We start from the raw sequence: 19,235 nt of genomic DNA, 5'->3' as shown, positions 1-19,235 counted from the left end.
TCTTATTTATAGAGTCTTTTTGGTATTTTTAGAATCTTTTGAGTCTTTATAGGAATTAGCATGGATGAGAGCTTAATGGAGCTAAATAGGAGGATTGGGAGTATAATCAAACATTGAGGCTGAAGCTGCAAAGTTGGGAGACGAATTCAGAGAAGGCATCAACCGATGCAAGTGATGGTGTCGATCGATGCATCATCGAACAGAAGAATCGGAAGTTTTCCCACAAGTTTTGAAGATTTACAAAGCTGCCTCAAAGTTTCCTTATTTGCATCATTAGTCCCTGGACGTGTTTTAGGAATATATATAGGATTTTTATGGTCATTGTTTAGACCTAAGTTTAAATTTTCCTGCAACTTTTGAGAGAAAACCCTGAGAGAAGAATCAAGACTCCTTCAGAGAAGATTCAGAACTCATTTTCTTCTTCTTTTAATCTCTTAATGCAATTTATTCAGAATATGATTTGTGTTCTTACAATTATGTCTGAGTAGATCTGCTTGTTAGGTTTAGAGTTTCTCACTAATTGTTTGGATTCATTATCTTTCTTGTTCTTCACCGTAGGTTGTTCTTAATGTTAGATCTTTGATTAGTCATCTGGATTTAGATCTTAGGATTATTAATTGATATGAGAATATAATTGATTTTTCTGATATAAACCTTTGGTGAGCAAAATTACTTCTTGCAAAGAGATTTGATTTAGTAATTTTGTGAACTTATCTAAACTTGATTTTATTGCTGGTTTTTAACTTGAATTTTGCAAAGAGATTTGGATTTTCAGGTTTTAAAACTTAGATAATATTTGCAGTGAGAACTGATTTATTTTACAATTGTGTTTGAGTGAGTCTTAGCAGTGCTAATAACCAAGGAATGAAAAAACACAAATTAATCGCAGCTAACTCAGGAGCAATGTTCGAATTCTCTACATCTGCAGAGTGCATCGACCGACACACCATCGGCATCGGTCGACACAGAACATCCGGTTTGGTAACACGATTTTGTTCACAATTTCAATACTTATTCGTTTTTGTTTATTTATCTTCGCCAATCTCTTACTTGATAGCACTGGGGACAGTGTGGTTTAAGTCTGGGGGAGGCAATTACTAACTACGTTTTTGTTTTTGAGCGTCAGTCTATAAAAAATTGTTTTATTGAGTCAAAATTTTTGTTGGGAACTATGATTTTTCTTTTTAGTGTACTGTCTTGGTTGATTAAAGCTGCAGATTGAATCCAGAATCTGACTAATGAAAAATCCAAAGGCTGACCAGTAAACCAGAGACATCCAAATTTCCAACAGAATCCATAAAAGCCTGAGGTAACTTCTGTGCTTTTCTTTTTTACCTTATCAAGGAGATTGATGTTCATAGAGCTTGACTCATTGTTCATACCTGACAAGTAAGATTTAGCTGGAAATGGTACTCATCTCCCTTATTTAAAGTTTGAAATATTTTTCCTGAGAGCTTAGTTTAAAAAAAAAAAAAAAAAAGAGTGAATAAAAGATGAAATGATTTTGATCAGTTTAGAGAGGTAGGTAAATTACCTGTGATCTCATTATTCTACTCTTGAGTCAAATGATCACACAAAGCTTGGAAGCAAAGGGTAGGTAAATTACCGTTGACCCCATTATTCGCCTACACCTTTGAGAAAAAAATAATAAGAAAAAAAAACAAAACAAAGCTCAAAGGAAGATTAAAAAGAATAAGTCTGGGGGAGAGAAAGAGTACCACATGTGGTACAAGCTATATCTTGCTTGTTATGGTATTGTACGAGAATGAGTCTAGAAGATTCTTGACATTGATCAAATTGATGAGGCCCACCGATGAAGGCTTAATGGAGGAAGTAGTAGAATTTGGTTTGAATTTGGGATGCTATGATAGTCAAAGGAGAAGTACATGGTGGTTCGATTTGGATTTATCTGCTAAGCATATGGATTATGGTTTGGATGATCATGGCATTACTTTAAAAAGAAAATGAGTTCCTGCGTTTTCAAACCTCTTTCATAGGTCTAAGTTTATGTTGTGCTTGAGGGCAAGCAAAGGCTAAGTCTGGGGGAATTGATGTATCATGGTTTTTAGGTGTTTTTAGCCATAATATAAGTCTTATTTATAAAGTCTTTTTGGTATTTTTAAAGTCTTTTGAGTCTTTATAGGAATTAGCATGGATGGGAGCTTAATGGAGCTAAATAGGAGGATTTGGAGTATAATCAAGCATTGAGGCTGAAGGTGCAAAGTTGGGAGACAAATTCAGAGAAGGCATCGACCGATGCAAGTGATGGTGTCGATCGATGCATCATCCAACAGAAGAATCGGAAGTTTTCCCACAAGTTTTAAAGATTTACAAAGCTGTCCCAAAGTTTCCTTATTTGCATCATTAGTCCCTGGACGTGTTTTAAGAATATATATATAGGATTTTTTTAGTTATTGTTTAGACCTAAGCTTAAATTTTCCTGCAACTTTTGAGAGAAAACCTTGAGAGAAGAATCAATACTCCTTCAGAGAAGATTCAGAACTCATTTTCTTCTTCTTTTAATCTCTTAATGCAGTTTAGTCAGAATATGATTTGTGTTCTTACGATTATGTCTGAGTAGATCTGCTTGTTAGGTTTAGGGTTTCTCACTAGGGATTTCATGGATTGTTAGATTGATTAATTGTTTGGATTCACTATCTTTCTTGTTCTTCACCATAGTTTGTTCTTAATGCTAGATCTTTGATTAGTCATCTGGATTTAGATCTTAGGATTATTAATTGATATGAGAATATAATTGATTTTCCTGACATAAACCTTTGGTGAGCAAAATTACTTCTTGCAAAGAGATTTGATTTAGTAATTTTGTGAACTTATCTAAACTTGATTTTATTGCGGGTTTTTAACTTGAATTTTGCAAAGAGATTTGGATTTTCAGGTTTTAAAACTTAGATAATATTTGCAGTGAGAACTGATTTATTTTACAATTGTGCTTAGAGTTCAAAAACGGTGCTTAATTGTTGAATCCTGCTTACTTAATTAATTGATCTGATTTTCCATGATTTCCTGAGAATTTTCCTAGGTCTGGCGTTTTTAATTCCTGAATTTACAACACTTTTGAATTTTGTTTTTGCATTGCTTTTAAATTAATATTTTTGTTTAGCATAATTAAAAGATTAATAAATCTATTGTGTGATCTAGAATCCTTGTGGATACGATCCCTAAGTACTACAATTGATCTCTTAATTTGAGAGAGTAGCTCAGGGTTAAATTTTGAGCATATCAATTTTTGGCCCCGTTGTCGGGGACTCTTTTGATTTCACCATTAGATTAAAGTCTTTGATTTTGTCTAAATTTTTCTTTTTTATTTTACTCACACACTTTTGTTTATTTTCTCTTGTGTGTTTTAGGGTACATGCCTAAGCCTCACACCAGGAAAAATCCTACTGGTCCAGTTGTGAAGCTTACAAATCAAGAGTTAGGACAACTAGAGCGTGATAACGCAAAAGCAGCCAAGTCAGTGAAGATGGTCAAAACACTCATATTGAGACCTGATGAGGCTGGAGTTTTGAGGGATCAAGAGGGCAATGTGTACAACGAGCAAGGCCAGAAACTTGATGCTGAAGGACGAGTTATTCAGGAAGAACTCGTCGTGGTTGAGGATGATGCACGTGGCGTCGATCGACGCAACGACGGCATCGATCGACACAACCAAGAAGGCATCGACCGACGCAACGTTGGCGTTGATCGACGCAATGCTAGAGCTGGTGCGAATGGTGCGGATTTGGATGGTAACGACCAGCAGAACCCTCAGGGCAGAAGGGATAACAATGGGGAGCTTGTCAAGACTCTTGCGAATTTCAACAGGCCAGACTTATTCTATGAGAACCGATCCGCAATTGTCCCTCCTCCATTCCCCTGGAATGATTTTGAGTTGAAGCCTGCCTACTTTGCTCTTGTTGGACAAAGACCATTCCAGAATCTGCCACATGAGAAGCCCTTAGACCATATTGAGCACTTTGAGGATATAGTCACAAGCATCAAGGCTAATGGAGTCACAGAGGACTATCTCTACTGCAAGCTCTTCCCCTACTCTCTTGTTGGGGAAGCTTTTCATTAGCTAAGGCAACTCAAACCAGGATCTCTGAAGACCTGGAATGACATCAAGGTGGCATTTTTGAACTACTTTTATGATGATGCGATGTTTGATGAGCTGAGGATTAAGCTCTCCACCTTTAGACAAGGACCTGCTGAATCTTACAAAGCTGCTTGGGTGAGGTTCAAGGCATATCAGAGAGACTGTCCGCATCATGGGTTCTCGGAGGTGCAATTGATTAGTATATTCTTCAGTGGTATTGATTGGAGGTATCAGATAGCTTAGGATGTAGCTAGTGATGGGAACTTCAAGACAAGGTATCCAGATAAGGCTGAACAGTTGATTGAAAGGCTAGCATCAAGCAACAGTACCAAGACAGCAGACTTAGAGCGGAGAAGAGCACATGAAGGCAATGATTCAAATCAGTTTGTTGTGGTGAATGCTAAGTTGGATATAGTGCACAATCTTCTTGTGGGAAAGAAGTCTGTCTATTTTGTTGAAGATGTTTAGACTTTTGAGCCAAAGCCAGAGATTACAAAAGATATCAACTATGTTTATGGAGCTGGGTATCAAAATCAAAGATTTGGTCAGAAGAATTCTTTCACAGGAAATCCAAACAGCAACTTCACAAGGACCTATGGATCTTCTTCTTACCAACCCCTCCCTCCACCCAATTCAGAGAGCAAGATGGAATCAATGATTGGACAGATTTTGGAAAGTCAACAGAAGTTGACAGTGGACTTCAATAGAAAGATTGATTCTGTATACACTGAGCTGACTGGGAAATTCGATGCATTGAACACTCATGTCAAAAACCTAGAGAATCAAGTGATTCAGACTGATGGGTCTGTTAAAAGACAAGAGGAACTTCTTTCTAGAAGAACTGAGAACCCCACCCATGCTTGTAATGCGATTTTGGTGAAGGGGGGAGACGAAGATACGTCTGTTGAACCAGCATCGATCGATGCCATCACAATGCATCGATCGATGCAGTCAACATCCATCAAGGCAAACTCACTCCAGAACGAGAGCATTGATCGATGCTCCATCAGTATCGATCGACACCCCCCACGACCACCTTAGGTTTCTCCTCGAGTTCCACCATCTGATTCAGAGCAAGCTTATAAACCGAAGGTTCCTTTTCCTAAGCCTAGGAGATCCAAACAGGAGATTGAAGAAGCTAGATGCAAAGCTATAATGGATAAGGTGATTATAGAGATGCCTTTGATTGATGCAGTCAAGCTCTCTCCTGGTATTAAGCGGTATGTGAAGAGGATGGTCACCAATGGTTTGCGTCCTGAGGAAGGAGCTTTGCTAACCAAGGATGTCAGCTCAATTTTGTTGAATCAGCCTCGACAGAGAAAGAAAGAGAGGAAAGAGAAGGTAGTTGTCTCTGAGAAAGTGAGTGCAATGATCTAGAGTAGGATTGCAAAGAAGTTACCAGATCCTGGAAGCTTTGTACTTAATTACTCTATCTCCACAGGAAGGTTTGCTCACTCATTTTGTGATCTTGGCTCTAGTATTAACCTGATGCCACATTTTGTTGTTGTGAGACTTGGGATGACAGATTTCAAGCCAACTATGATATCTCTTATCTTAGCTGATCGATCCAGAAGGATTCCTGAAGGTGTCTTAGAAGATATTCCAATTAAGATTGGAGATTGCATGATTCCCACTGATTTTGTGGTGTTGAAGTATGACAAAGAGCCTTTTGATCCCCTCATCTTAGGACGCTCTTTCTTGGCTACAGCTGGTGCCATCATTGATGTTAAGAAGGAACACATAGCTTTGAATGTACATGATTTGGTCATGAACTTTGAGATGGACAAGCTGAGAAGGGTTCCCACTATTGATGGTCAGACATTTTCTGTGGAAATTGCATCTGATGATGATCCGATCACAAACCTTCATGGAGAGATTACTGCTGGGTATGTCAAAGAGACGGAGACTGTTGAGAAAGTAAGTAAGCAAGTTGTTAAGCTTGAAGATTGGAGTGGAGATCATCTAATTAATACTAGAGATCATGATGAGGTTTTGATCCATGACAAGTCACTGGTAGATGACGTTTTTGTAATGGAAACACGGATTGTTGAGGAAAGTTGCAGAATCGTTGAAGAAACACGAGTTGCAGGCTCAGCATCGATCAATGCAGCTGTTGTATCGATCGACACACCTCCACGAGTCGACCTGGACTTGTCCAAAACCGAAGATACTCGAGTTGAATCCTTAGCTGCAAGTCCTAGACCAGTTGTAAAGCTGAAATCTCACCATTCCACAGTCCATAACCCACAGGTAAGGCCAAGGTATGCATCTTCTTCACCCTAACCATCTCCTATCATCAATAAGACTTCCAAAGGTACAAAAACTGTTTTGCAGTTAACCAAGCCACAAGATTATCGTAGAGCGCTTGTTCTTCTGTTGATGATTTTGCAGGACTTAAAAGAAAGCCACCCATTTCTAAGCCCCGCCCTGCTCATGATCCTCACATCCTGGGCAGATCTCATGTACCTACTGCCTACACACCCCATTGGATGAAGAGAACATTCTCTCGGAAGCATTCATTGCCATGTTCCGATCCACCAGATGCCTGAGATCCAACACAGTCAAGCTAATGACTGAAAACAAGCGCTTAGTGGGAGGCTACCCACTCATAGTTTTTTTTTTCTTTTCCACTTAAATTGAGTCATTTTTATTCTTACTTTGAGTCAGTTTGAATTTGTATTGAATTATGAACTTTTATCTATCATGTTGCGTTTAATCTTGTGTTTGAGTGATTCTTAGCAGTGCTAATAACCAAGGAATGAAAAAACACAAATTAATCGCAGCTAACTCAGGAGCAATGTTCGAACTCTCTGCATCTGCAGAGTGCATCGACCGACACACCATCGGCATCGGTCGACACAGAACATCCGATTTGGTAACACGATTTTGTTCACAATTTCAATACTTATTCGTTTTTGTTTATTTATCTTCGCCAATCTCTTACTTGATAGCACTGGGGACAGTGTTTTTTAAGTCTGGGGGAGGCAATTACTAACTACGTTTTTGTTTTTGAGCGTCAGTCTATAAAAATTGTTTTATTGAGTCAAAATTTTTGTTGGGAACTATGATTTTTCTTTTTAGTGTACTGTCTTGGTTGATTAAAGCTGCAGATTGAATCCAGAATCTGACTAATGAAAAATCCAAAGGCTGACCAGTAAACCAGAGACATCCAAATTTCCAACAGAATCCATAAAAGCCTGAGGTAACTTCTGTGCTTTTCTTTTTTACCTTATCAAGGAGATTGATGTTCATAGAGCTTGACTCCTTGTTCATACCTGACAAGTAAGATTTAGAAGAAAATGGTACTCATCTCCCTTATTTAAAGTTTGAAATATTTTTCCTGAGAGCTTTGTTTAAAAAAAAAAAAAAAAAAGAGTGAATAAAAGATGAAATGATTTTGATCAGTTTAGAGAGGTAGGTAAATTACCTGTGACCTCATTATTCTACTCTTGAGTCAAATGATCACACAAAGCTTGGAAGCGAGGGGTAGGTAAATTACCGATGACCCCATTATTCGCCTACACCTTTGAGAAAAAAATAATAAGAAAAAAAAAACAAAACAAAGCTCAAAGGAAGATTAAAAAGAATAAGTCTGGGGGAGAGAAAGAGTACCACATGTGCAAGTTATATCTTGCTTGTTATGGTATTGTACGAGAATGAGTCTAGAAGATTCTTGACATTGATCAAATTGATGAGGCCCACCGATGAAGACTTAATGGAGGAAATAGTGGAATTTGGTTTGAATTTGGGATGCTATGATAGTCAAAGGAGAAGTACATGGTGGTTCGATTTGGATTTATCTGCTAAGCATATGGATTATGGTTTGGATGATCATGGCATTACTTTAAAAAGAAAATGAGTTCCTGCGTTTTCATAGGTCTAAGTTTATGTTTTGCTTGAGGGCAAGCAAATGCTAAGTCTGGGGGAATTGATATATCATGGTTTTTAGGTGTTTTTAGCCATAATATAAGTCTTATTTATAAAGTCTTTTTGGTATTTTTAAAGTCTTTTGAGTCTTTATAGGAATTAGCATGGATGAGAGCTTAATGGAGCTAAATAGGAGGATTTGGAGTATAATCAAGCATTGAGGCTGAAGGTGCAAAGTTGGGAGACGAATTCAGAGAAGGCATCGACCGATGCAAGTGATGGTGTCGATCAATGCATCATCCAACAGAAGAATCGGAAGTTTTACCACAAGTTTTAAAGATTTATAAAGCTGTCCTAAAGTTTCCTTATTTGCATCATTAGTCCCTGGACGTTTTTTAAGAATATATATATAGGATTTTTTTAGTTATTGTTTAGACCTAAGCTTAAATTTTCCTGCAACTTTTGAGAGAAAACCTTGAGAGAAGAATCAATACTCCTTCAGAGAAGATTCAGAACTCATTTTCTTCTTCTTTTAATCTCTTAATGCAGTTTAGTCAGAATATGATTTGTGTTCTTACGATTATGTCTGAGTAGATCTGCTTGTTAGGTTTAGGGTTTCTCACTAGGGATTTCATGGATTGTTAGATTGATTAATTGTTTGGATTCACTATCTTTCTTGTTCTTCACCATAGTTTGTTCTTAATGCTAGATCTTTGATTAGTCATCTGGATTTAGATCTTAGGATTATTAATTGATATGAGAATATAATTGATTTTCCTGACATAAACCTTTGGTGAGCAAAATTACTTCTTGCAAAGAGATTTGATTTAGTAATTTTGTGAACTTATCTAAACTTGATTTTATTGCTGGTTTTTAACTTGAATTTTGCAAAGAGATTTGGATTTTCAGGTTTTAAAACTTAGATAATATTTGCAGTGAGAACTGATTTATTTTACATTTGTGTTTAGAGTTCAAAAACGGTGTTTAATTGTTGAATCCTGCTTACTTAATTAATTGATCTGATTTTCCATGATTTCCTGAGAATTTCCCTAGGTCTGGCGTTTTTAATTCCTGAATTTACAATACTTTTGAATTCTGTTTTTGCATTGCTTTTAAATTAATATTTTGGTTTAGCATAATTAAAAGATTAATAAATCTATTGTGTGATCTAGAATCCTTGTGGATATGATCCCTAAGTACTACAATTGATCTCTTAATTTGAGAGAGTAGCTCAGGGTTAAATTTTGAGCATATCAATTTTTGGCCCCGTTGTCGGGGACTCTTTTGATTTACCATTAGATTAAAGTCTTTGATTTTGTCTAAATTTTTCTTTTTTTATTTTACTCACACACTTTTATTTATTTTCTCTTGTGTGTTTTAGGGTACATGCCTAAGCCTCACACCAGGAAAAATCCTACTGGTCCAGTTCTGAAGCTTACAAATCAAGAGTTAGGACAACTAGAGCGTGATAACGCAAAAGCAGCCAAGTCAGTGAAGATGGTCAAAACACTCATATTGAGACCTGATGAGGCTGGAGTTTTGAGGGATCAAGAGGGCAATGTGTACAACGAGCAAGGCCAGAAACTTGATGCTGAAGGACGAGTTATTCAGGAAGAACTCGTCGTGGTTGAGGATGATGCACGTGGCGTCGATCGACGCAACGACGGCATCAATCGACACAACCAAGAAGGCATCGACCGACGCAACGTTGGCGTTGATCGACGCAATGCTAGAGCTGGTGCGAATGGTGCGGATTTGGATGGTAACGACCAGCAGAACCCTCAGGGCAGAAGGGATAACAATGGGGAGCTTGTCAAGACTCTTGCGAATTTCAACAGGCCAGACTTATTCTATGAGAACCGATCCGCAATTGTCCCTCCTCCATTCCCCTGGAATGATTTTGAGTTGAAGCCTGCCTACTTTGCTCTTGTTGGACAAAGACCATTCCAGAATCTGCCACATGAGAAGCCCTTAGACCATATTGAGCACTTTGAGGATATAGTCACAAGCATCAAGGCTAATGGAGTCACAGAGGACTATCTCTACTGCAAGCTCTTCCCCTACTCTCTTGTTGGGGAAGCTTTTCATTGGCTAAGGCAACTCAAACCAGGATCTCTGAAGACCTGGAATGACATCAAGGTGGCATTTTTGAACTACTTTTATGATGATGCGATGTTTGATGAGCTGAGGATTAAGCTCTCCACCTTTAGACAAGGACCTGCTGAATCTTACAAAGCTGCTTGGGTGAGGTTCAAGGCATATCAGAGAGACTGTCCGCATCATGGGTTCTCGGAGGTGCAATTGATTAGTATCTTCTTCAGTGGTATTGATTGGAGGTATCAGATGGCTTAGGATGTAGCTAGTGATGGGAACTTCAAGACAAGGTATCCAGATAAGGCTGAACAGTTGATTGAAAGGCTAGCATCAAGCAATAGTACCAAGAATGTAGACTTAGAGCGGAGAAGAGCACATGAAGGCAATGATTCAAATCAGTTTGCTGTGGTGAATGCTAAGTTGGATATAGTGCACAATTTTCTTGTGGGAAAGAAGTCTGTCCATTTTGTTGAAGATGTTGAGACTTTTGAGCCAAAGCCAGAGATTACAGAAGATATCAACTATGTATATGGAGCTGGGTATCAAAATCAAAGATTTGGTCAGAAGAATTCTTTCACAGGAAATCCAAACAGCAACTTCACAAGGACCTATGGATCTTCTTCTTACCAACCCCTCCCTCCACCCAATTCAGAGAGCAAGATGGAATCAATGATTGGACAGATTTTGGAAGGTCAACAGAAGTTGACAGTGGACTTCAATAGAAAGATTGATTTTGTATACACTGAGCTGACTGGGAAATTCGATGCATTGAACACTCATGTCAAAAAGCTAGAGAATCAAGTGATTCAGACTGATGGGTCTGTTAAAAGACATTATATATACTAGGTTTGGAACTCACGCTCAAAATTTAAACTGATGGGTCTGTTAAAAGACATTATATATACTAAGTTTATAATATTTTAAACTTTTAAAATTAAAAAATTATAATATTTAAAACTTTTTAAAAGCTAAGAACTTTTAAAAGTTTCAATATTTATAATATTTAAACTTTTAAAAATTTGAAATATTCTAATATATTTTTTGAAACTTTTTAAAGTTTTAGTTTGATCAAATAAAAAACTGGATCAAACCGAATAAAACTATTAAACTGGGACGCCTGATAAATCAAGCTTTCCTACCCATTCGTTGTCGAAAGCATATTAATCTTATTTATAATGGTTTTGAACCATTGTCTAAAAAATTTCTAGCCGATGTGGGATATTGTACATAGTTCTTTTATTTCCATTAATTTAAAATGTTCCTTTTTCTAAAAAATTCTGACATGTCAAATAAAATAATTCTTAATATAGAAAATTCTGCAAATTTTAAAAAATGTTAATTAGTTACATGTCTAATCATAATTGAAGGTTTTAAATCCTATGTAGACTCCTTTAGGAGCTTATAGCTTCTACTTTTATTAGTATAGATTAAGCATGTCGAAAGAGATGTAAATGAGAAAAAAACAAAAGCATGATTGATACACCAAATCTCATGTGAAGCAAAAATGTATAATGTACAGTAGTACAGTACTGTGAAGATAGTCATGACAAGTATATATATATTGTAGTAGTTTAGAAGAGATCAATAATCAACATATACAACCGTGCAATAAATTTTACATCAATGAGAAACTACCTATCTTATACAAAGATAACACAAATTGCATTGCTTATATATAAGAATGAAACATATATTCTCTATGCATCATAAAAAATGATTTTTAAGAAATTTTTTTTATATCACAAAAGTTAATTTTCTGTAAATTTTTATCAATTAATGCTAGAAAATTACAATTTTCAAAAATCATTAATTTAAAGTTTTAAAATTTGTTGAATTACTACTGGTTAATAATTATGATAAATATGTTACTATAAATAAATAATGCATTTATATCTAACCATTAAATGTTTTTCTTTATGTAAAATTCTTAGAAAATCATCTTTTGTGATAGTATAAAACTGATCAAATTTAAACATGTACTTTTAGATAATTATATTAAAACATTAAAGCAAAACATGTGTTGACTGTGTGACGTTTTTTGGTTATAAAAAAAAAAGAAATATATTTAACTTTTATAAAACTTTTAAAAGTAAGATTTTAGATATAATAACTTATGTAAAGGAAAAAAGAAAAAAAAAATTATGTGAATATTGAGATTTGTTTCCAAAAATTTCCTAAAACACTACATAAAAAATGCTCAATCTAGTTTACAAATAAAAATGTGGTCTGTGTTTGATTATTTTTTATGTGTGGCCTAATGTAAATGCCTTTTTTGCAAAGAATAAGGCACGGCTCTCGTAGTCTACTTACCAATATTCATGAAAGCATCCGTTGAATGTATGATATACATATTTTTTTCGTAAAAACCAGCATCACTATGCAATAACATACATAAGAGATTTTCGTTGTAATCATTCACAAATTTCACTTTGATACTGTATAAGATAATACAAAAACATGGTTTATGTTTTTTTTTTTTTTAATATTTTATCTAAGGAAAAAAAAATGTCTTTTTACCTTTCTTTAACTTGATGATATATACTGTATTATTATATTATAAAATAAAGATTTGTTTCTTCGTCAATATGTGTTTGACTTTGACGTATATGTCCCATCTGTATAGTCTTATCCGAGTCAAACCCGAACCGTTGAACCAACCCGGATTTTATTTATTTTCTCTCTGTTTCTCGGGAAACACTCGTCGCGTCGTCAAGTCCTTTATACCTTCAGAGAAGTTCAAAACTCAATCGTTGTTCTTATACACACCTTTGGATTTGGTGGTGTTTGTGTCGGAGATCTCGAAGATGATGAAGCAGCTCCTGTGTTGTCTCCCATGGCTGCTTCTCTCCCTCTTGGTGATGACCGAGGCCCGATTCGTGGTGGAGAAGAACAGTTTGTCGGTAACTTCGCCGGAGAGTATAAAGGGGACTCATGACAGTGCAATTGGAAACTTTGGGATTCCTCAGTACGGTGGAAGCATGGCCGGTACGGTGGTTTATCCCAAAGAGAATCAGAAATCGTGTAAGGAGTTTAGCGATTTCTCGATTTCGTTCAAGTCTCAGCCTGGTGCTTTGCCTACTTTTCTCTTGGTTGATCGTGGAGGTACATATATATATATACATCTCTTACTTTAATTTCACATTTGGATTTGATGGTTCTCCTAGGGTTCTTGCATTACTCAGTTTCTGATTGATTTTAAGTCACATATTTGATATTTGTGTTTTGAAGATCTTACAGTTGAATGTTAAATTTAGTGCTTTTGTGTAATTGAAGTTTCAGTTGAAGCCCGAGGTTAAGTGTTTTCATCAGTAAGAGATTTTAGTTGTCAAGTTCGCTGAGAAATTACTGCCTTTCTTCTTAATTGGTTCGTCGTTGAGTTGAGTATGGGCTGATATTGTCTCACCTTTATTGTTCTGCATAAATCGACTAATCGTAACTTACTTAGCCTAAAATGGTGTATATTTCCTTTTTCGGTTTCTAATTAGGATTTTGTTGGTTTTCTAATTAATGGAGTCTGTTGTCTTATATTTAACTTCTGGCAATATCATTGAAGATCTTACAACTGATACTGATGTTAGATTTAGGCCACTCTATCTAAAGTTAGACTGAGATCATTGTGTTTAATACACCCAAGATTAGAGATTTTAGTCTTTAGGGTGTGATGGTTTTTTTCTCTTACTTTGACTGTTCTGCATAATCAATCATATCTTAACTTACATAGCCTAATGATGGGAAGTTATGTGTTGTTGTGTAGATTGTTTTTTCGCTTTAAAGGTCTGGAATGCACAGAAAGCCGGTGCTTCTGCTGTTCTTGTAGCAGACAATGTTGATGAACCTTTGATTACCATGGATACACCTGAAGAGGATGTTGCGTCTGCAAAATACATTGAGAATATTACCATACCTTCTGCTCTTGTTACCAAAGGTTTTGGTGAAAAATTGAAGAAAGCCATTAGTGGAGGGGATATGGTCAACTTGAATCTCGACTGGAGAGAGGCTGTTCCGCACCCTGATGACCGTGTTGAGTATGAATTGTGGACCAACAGCAACGATGAATGTGGGGTTAAGTGCGACATGTTGATGGAATTTGTAAAAGATTTCAAGGGCGCGGCTCAGATTCTCGAGAAAGGTGGTTTCACGCAGTTTAGACCTCACTACATCACCTGGTATTGCCCTCACACTTTCACTCTGAGCCGGCAGTGCAAGTCTCAGTGTATCAACAAGGGAAGGTATTGCGCTCCTGATCCAGAACAGGACTTCAGCTCAGGATATGATGGAAAAGACGTTGTTGTAGAAAATTTGAGACAACTTTGTGTTTACAAGGTGGCGAATGAAACTGGGAAACCCTGGGTCTGGTGGGATTATGTCACTGATTTCCAGATCAGATGTCCCATGAAGGAAAAGAAATACAACAAAGATTGTGCTGATTCTGTTATCAAATCTCTTGGTGAGTGTTTCTTTCATAGGAAGAAAAAATCCCCCCTTTTTTGTTAAGGGATAATAATGCCTACAAGTCGGGTAAGTTATGATAGTTCAGATCAATTATTTTCTATGTCTGTACAGGAATTGATAGTAGAAAACTTGACAAATGTATGGGAGACCCTGATGCTGACATGGACAATCCAGTTTTAAAGGAAGAACAAGATGCTCAAGTAAATTTTACTTATGTCTTTTTTACGTCTGAATTTTTCTGCAGGCATGTCAATGTTATGTTCTTTTAGGAAGCTGTTTGGGATTTACATAATATATAATGTAGGTTGGCAAGGGTTCAAGGGGTGATGTTACCATATTACCTACCTTGGTTGTCAACAACAGACAGTACCGAGGTTTGTCTTGCAGAGTTGAACTTAAGACTTCAATACATGTAGTTTAGCTTGTTATAAAAGTGTTCCCTTGCAGGCAAGTTGGAGAAGAGTGCAGTACTCAAGGCTCTATGCTCTGGTTTTGAGGAGACCACTGAACCAGCTATATGTCTCAGCACAGGTATAATATTGTTGGTCTTGACTATTTGTAGGCATTTCTGATTGTACACATACTCACCTTTATATCCGTCGGAATATGTTTTGGTGTATCGCGTAAGTTTTGTTGGTTTAAGTTTCTGGAATTTGGGTCCCCACCAAATATGTGAAATACCTGTCCCAATACCCTAGCAATACTTACTTAATCTAAATGTGGATATATTTGGGGCATTAATTATTATGCCCACAGCTGCCTGTGCTTTTATTCGAACCACCTGATCCTAACTATCCTTGGGAGTAGCTATCTTCTTTACATACACTAATTATCCAAACCAATGCTGTAATTCACACCTCTACTTTTTGACTAGGATTTGTCTGTTAATCATATAAAGTTTGAATTTTGATGACCCATGCTCGACATCAAATAAATGTTTGGAATCTATTGTAAACTATAATAGTGATCACACCTTCTAACATGTTTGTGTAATTTGAAATTTGCATCTTCTGTTACAATTGCAGATGTGGAATCAAACGAGTGCTTAGATAAAAATGGCGGTTGTTGGCAAGATAAATCAGCCAACATAACTGCTTGCAAGGTAAATTTGAACTTGCTTGGAAAAAAATCTGTGATATCATTGTTAATCTGTGTAATCTGCAGGATACATTTCGTGGAAGGGTATGCGAGTGTCCTACAGTTGATGGTGTGCGATTCAAAGGGGATGGTTACAGCCACTGTGAACGTGAGTGTTCATGTCATATTTTTACTAGTTCTTAACTTCTTATAATTTTATTAGACTTGTATTATTTAGTAGCATTAAGAATATGGCAACATAATAGTCTAGTTACTTGCACACAGAGACATTATGTGATCTTCTTTTAGCAGCTCTGTAATTCTTATTTACTAAATTGTTAAGAAATTTTTCGGTATACCCTCTTAGATTTTTATATAGCTCACATTTTCCTGGTGTAATCTAATATTTAATTTTGGTTTAATCTCACGGAAACTTTGAACTTTTATATTCCATCTTTCCCAGCAGAGATGGGTGATGTTGTGTGTTATGCCTTTTTTTGTGCTTCTGTTCTTTTTCACATTTCATACATAATCGGTGTTGGCGTTGCAGCAAGCGGGCCTGGGAGATGCACAATTAACAATGGAGGTTGTTGGCATGAAGAGAGAGATGGACATGCGTTCTCTGCTTGTGTGGTTAGTGTTTAATCTGTGCGTTAACTCATTTTGCACATTCTCACCGTATAGTAAGATACTTATGTCTCAACATGTAATGCCTTCAGGACAAGGACAGTGTTAAATGCGAGTGTCCTCCAGGATTTAAAGGAGACGGAATTAAGAAGTGTGAAGGTTAGACCTCCGTTAACATTTGGGTTACCGTACTTCTGTGTGTTACTCCATTGCTGAAGAATTTTCAATTTTTCATGCTTCCTTCACTAGACATTAATGAATGCAAAGAGAAGAAAGCCTGTCAGTGCCCGGAATGTAGCTGTAAGAACACCTGGGGAAGCTACGAGTGCTCTTGTAGTGGGGACCTTCTCTACATGAGAGACCATGACACTTGCATCAGTGAGTTTTCATGAACTAGGATTTCTACACTTCTATTAATATTCTCATGCATACAAATAACTTGTACTGGTTCTTTTGGTTAAAATTTAGGCAAGACGGGTGCACAAGTGAGATCAGCTTGGGCAGCCGTTTGGCTTATAATGTTATCATTGGGACTTGCAGCTGGTGGTGCGTACCTCGTTTACAAATATAGGTTAAGGGTAAGCTATTTCAGTTCATCCTTCATCTCTTTTGTCTGCTTTGTTAAAAAGCAAAGATTAATCTTCGTTTTGTTGTGGCCTGAGATGTCTATTTAAACGTAGTTCTAGTATAACCTCATATTTACTCCTTTGGACCTTAACACAGTTGCCATTTCCGTTGCTTGCCATTTCCATTGCTTGGGGAAACTGTTGTAACCTTTTTATGTCCCTGGTTTTACAGCAATACATGGACTCAGAGATCAGAGCCATAATGGCACAGTACATGCCACTGGACAGCCAACCGGAGGTCCAAAACCATGTGAATGATGAACGCGCCTGAGAGAATCTATATATTCCCGGGAAAGGACCCAAGGTGACACGTTCTTTTGATTGATGTGGCCCTTAACGCCGGTGTTTTTTCGCCTCTGTATCTTTGTAACTCTCTTAACAAACAGTGTATTTGCTTACAAAAGAGGTTCTAGTGGCTTCGTCCTTTTTTTCACTTGTGTCCTTGGGACTTTTGTAATAGGAATACTCTGATGTAGCTTCTGAGAACTAGACAAGAGACAGAGAGTGAATAGTTTAAAAGTTCATGAGATGTTGCCAATTTGACATCTTACATTGTCCAATAGATACAAACTGTTGTTGGTATGTGATTTTACAATCAATTATTGTGAAGTTCAAAATTCTTGGATTTTTTCAAACATTTGTGTACAGTAAAATTTGATAAGCTGAATCTTCGTTACGATGCATGTGCTCTCGAAATAAGAAAAGTTTGTGGAAGGTTAAATCCCGATCTCCTTATGTTGCGACATCTCAAGTTCTCAACTAAATTTTCAAGTTTAAAAATTTGGATTGGATTGCTCTGATAATATGTTCATTTGTAGAGATTTCAGGGTAAACAGGACATAATTGTATGTTCATTTTTAAAGATTTCAAGCATTAATGCAGGGATTTACACGGAGCAGAGCAATGGCTTAGTGGCTGAAGGGTGTATGTCTGTCCAGTACATCGTTGATAATAACAATTATATTTTAGTAACTTCTTCAGGGCATAAAGTTTTCATAGAATAGTTTTAGAACTTTGGCTTCTAACCAGATTAGTAGATGCATCCAGATGCATCTATCATTTTTTCCTTAGTGTAGAATTCCTACTGTGTCATCCATTTATCTCCTTTAACAAAGTTTAGTGAACTAAACGATAATTTTTTTTTTCTAATGTAAATCCAAACAATAAAAAAGAAGAATACTAATTAGATATTGTCCAGCTTGGCATACAAGCAACTTGGAATTTCTAAGATATCCCCTGTATATTAAAAGAGAGCTCGAGACACATTTAGCAAAAAAAACCATTAAATTTTCTACTTAATTACATTAACATGCCATTATATTTTCAAAAAAAAAACAATTAACTGAATAATAATTAGATATGTCATTAATTCTGACACAAATTTAAATATCACATATTAAAACTAATTAAATAATTACATACTATTTTAAGTCAAAATTTCACTAAAATTTACTTACAAATATACAAGTCAAAGTTATATTATTTTTAAGAAAATATTGATTTCTTAAAATCAATATAAGTAAAATATTCTAAAAAGGCTATAAAAATATATAAAGTTAATAAAAATAAAGAAAATATAACTTATTAAACATATAACTTATTAACAAAATCATATAAAAATGTTATTTTTATGTTAGTATTATTACCATAATAATTTAAATAAAAAGCTTTCAATAGTTATTATGATTGATTATAAAAAGAAATATATTACCTCTGAATTATCTCCAACTTATTAAAGGAAACTTAATTCCCAATAAATATAGATTTATAGATATTCATAAATAAATATAAAAAGGACAATAAATTAGGGGATATCATGATGTGTAATTATTTATATATATCTAAGTATGTAAACTAATTAATCTCAACATTTAGTGTGATTATTCATTAAAAAATAGATATATTGATAACGGAATAGGAATATACTTTTTATTGTACATTAATCTATGTGCTATTAAAAAAGAATGTGACAATAACCTTATCATTATAAATAAATTTAGTACCGAAAAAATCATAATATATTTAATATGAGTGATTATTAAATTATGAAAAATTGTTATAGTTATTCAATTAACCATAAATATAAAAATTGGATTTTTAATGCACACAAAAAAATATATATTTCCATAAATTGTAACATTTTATAAATATTTTCTTTACCATGTTCACATAATTCACGGGTGAAATGTATTCTTACACGAATACGTTGATTTTGAAATTTCATTAATTTTTTCATAATGATTTTGTGGTAATAATACGTTATTTATAGAAAATATTAACAAACCGACTAACTCAAAATATTTAAATAGTCTAATCACAAATATTAAATCAATAAATTATATTAGCTACAAAAAATTAGTTTAGAATCCGATTGTTCCTAACATATAATAGAATTA

General features: G+C 35.5%; 1 protein-coding gene and 2 non-coding genes across 3 annotated transcripts; 1 reads left to right on the top strand and 2 right to left on the bottom strand.

Moving 5' to 3' along the window:
• Positions 1-4,168: 4,168 nt before the first annotated feature.
• Positions 4,169-4,275, bottom strand: LOC147920764 (small nucleolar RNA R71). Its single transcript, XR_015591941.1, has one exon. It is a non-coding gene; the product is annotated as a small nucleolar RNA R71 (small nucleolar RNA).
• Positions 4,276-10,144: 5,869 nt separating this feature from the next.
• Positions 10,145-10,251, bottom strand: LOC147920763 (small nucleolar RNA R71). The gene has a single exon (XR_015591940.1). It is a non-coding gene; the product is annotated as a small nucleolar RNA R71 (small nucleolar RNA).
• A 2,374-nt stretch (positions 10,252-12,625) lies between these two features.
• Positions 12,626-17,456, top strand: LOC104766679 (vacuolar-sorting receptor 3). Its single transcript, XM_010490607.2, has 12 exons — positions 12,626-13,159; positions 13,812-14,504; positions 14,621-14,709; positions 14,814-14,883; positions 14,957-15,040; positions 15,535-15,611; positions 15,674-15,755; positions 16,137-16,219; positions 16,306-16,372; positions 16,463-16,591; positions 16,682-16,791; positions 17,012-17,456. Exons 1-12 carry the CDS (start codon positions 12,643-12,645, stop codon positions 17,108-17,110), a joined length of 2,100 nt encoding a protein of 699 aa, XP_010488909.2. The 5' UTR covers positions 12,626-12,642; the 3' UTR covers positions 17,111-17,456.
• The last annotated feature ends 1,779 nt before the right edge of the window (positions 17,457-19,235 follow it).

This window comes from Camelina sativa, chromosome 19, assembly GCF_030686135.1.
Source record: "Camelina sativa cultivar CO46 ecotype springtype chromosome 19, ASM3068613v1".
Classification (NCBI taxonomy): domain Eukaryota; kingdom Viridiplantae; phylum Streptophyta; class Magnoliopsida; order Brassicales; family Brassicaceae; genus Camelina; species Camelina sativa.
The sequence above is the reverse complement of the archived record's forward strand: the minus strand, read 5'-3'. Positions and strand labels throughout refer to the sequence as shown.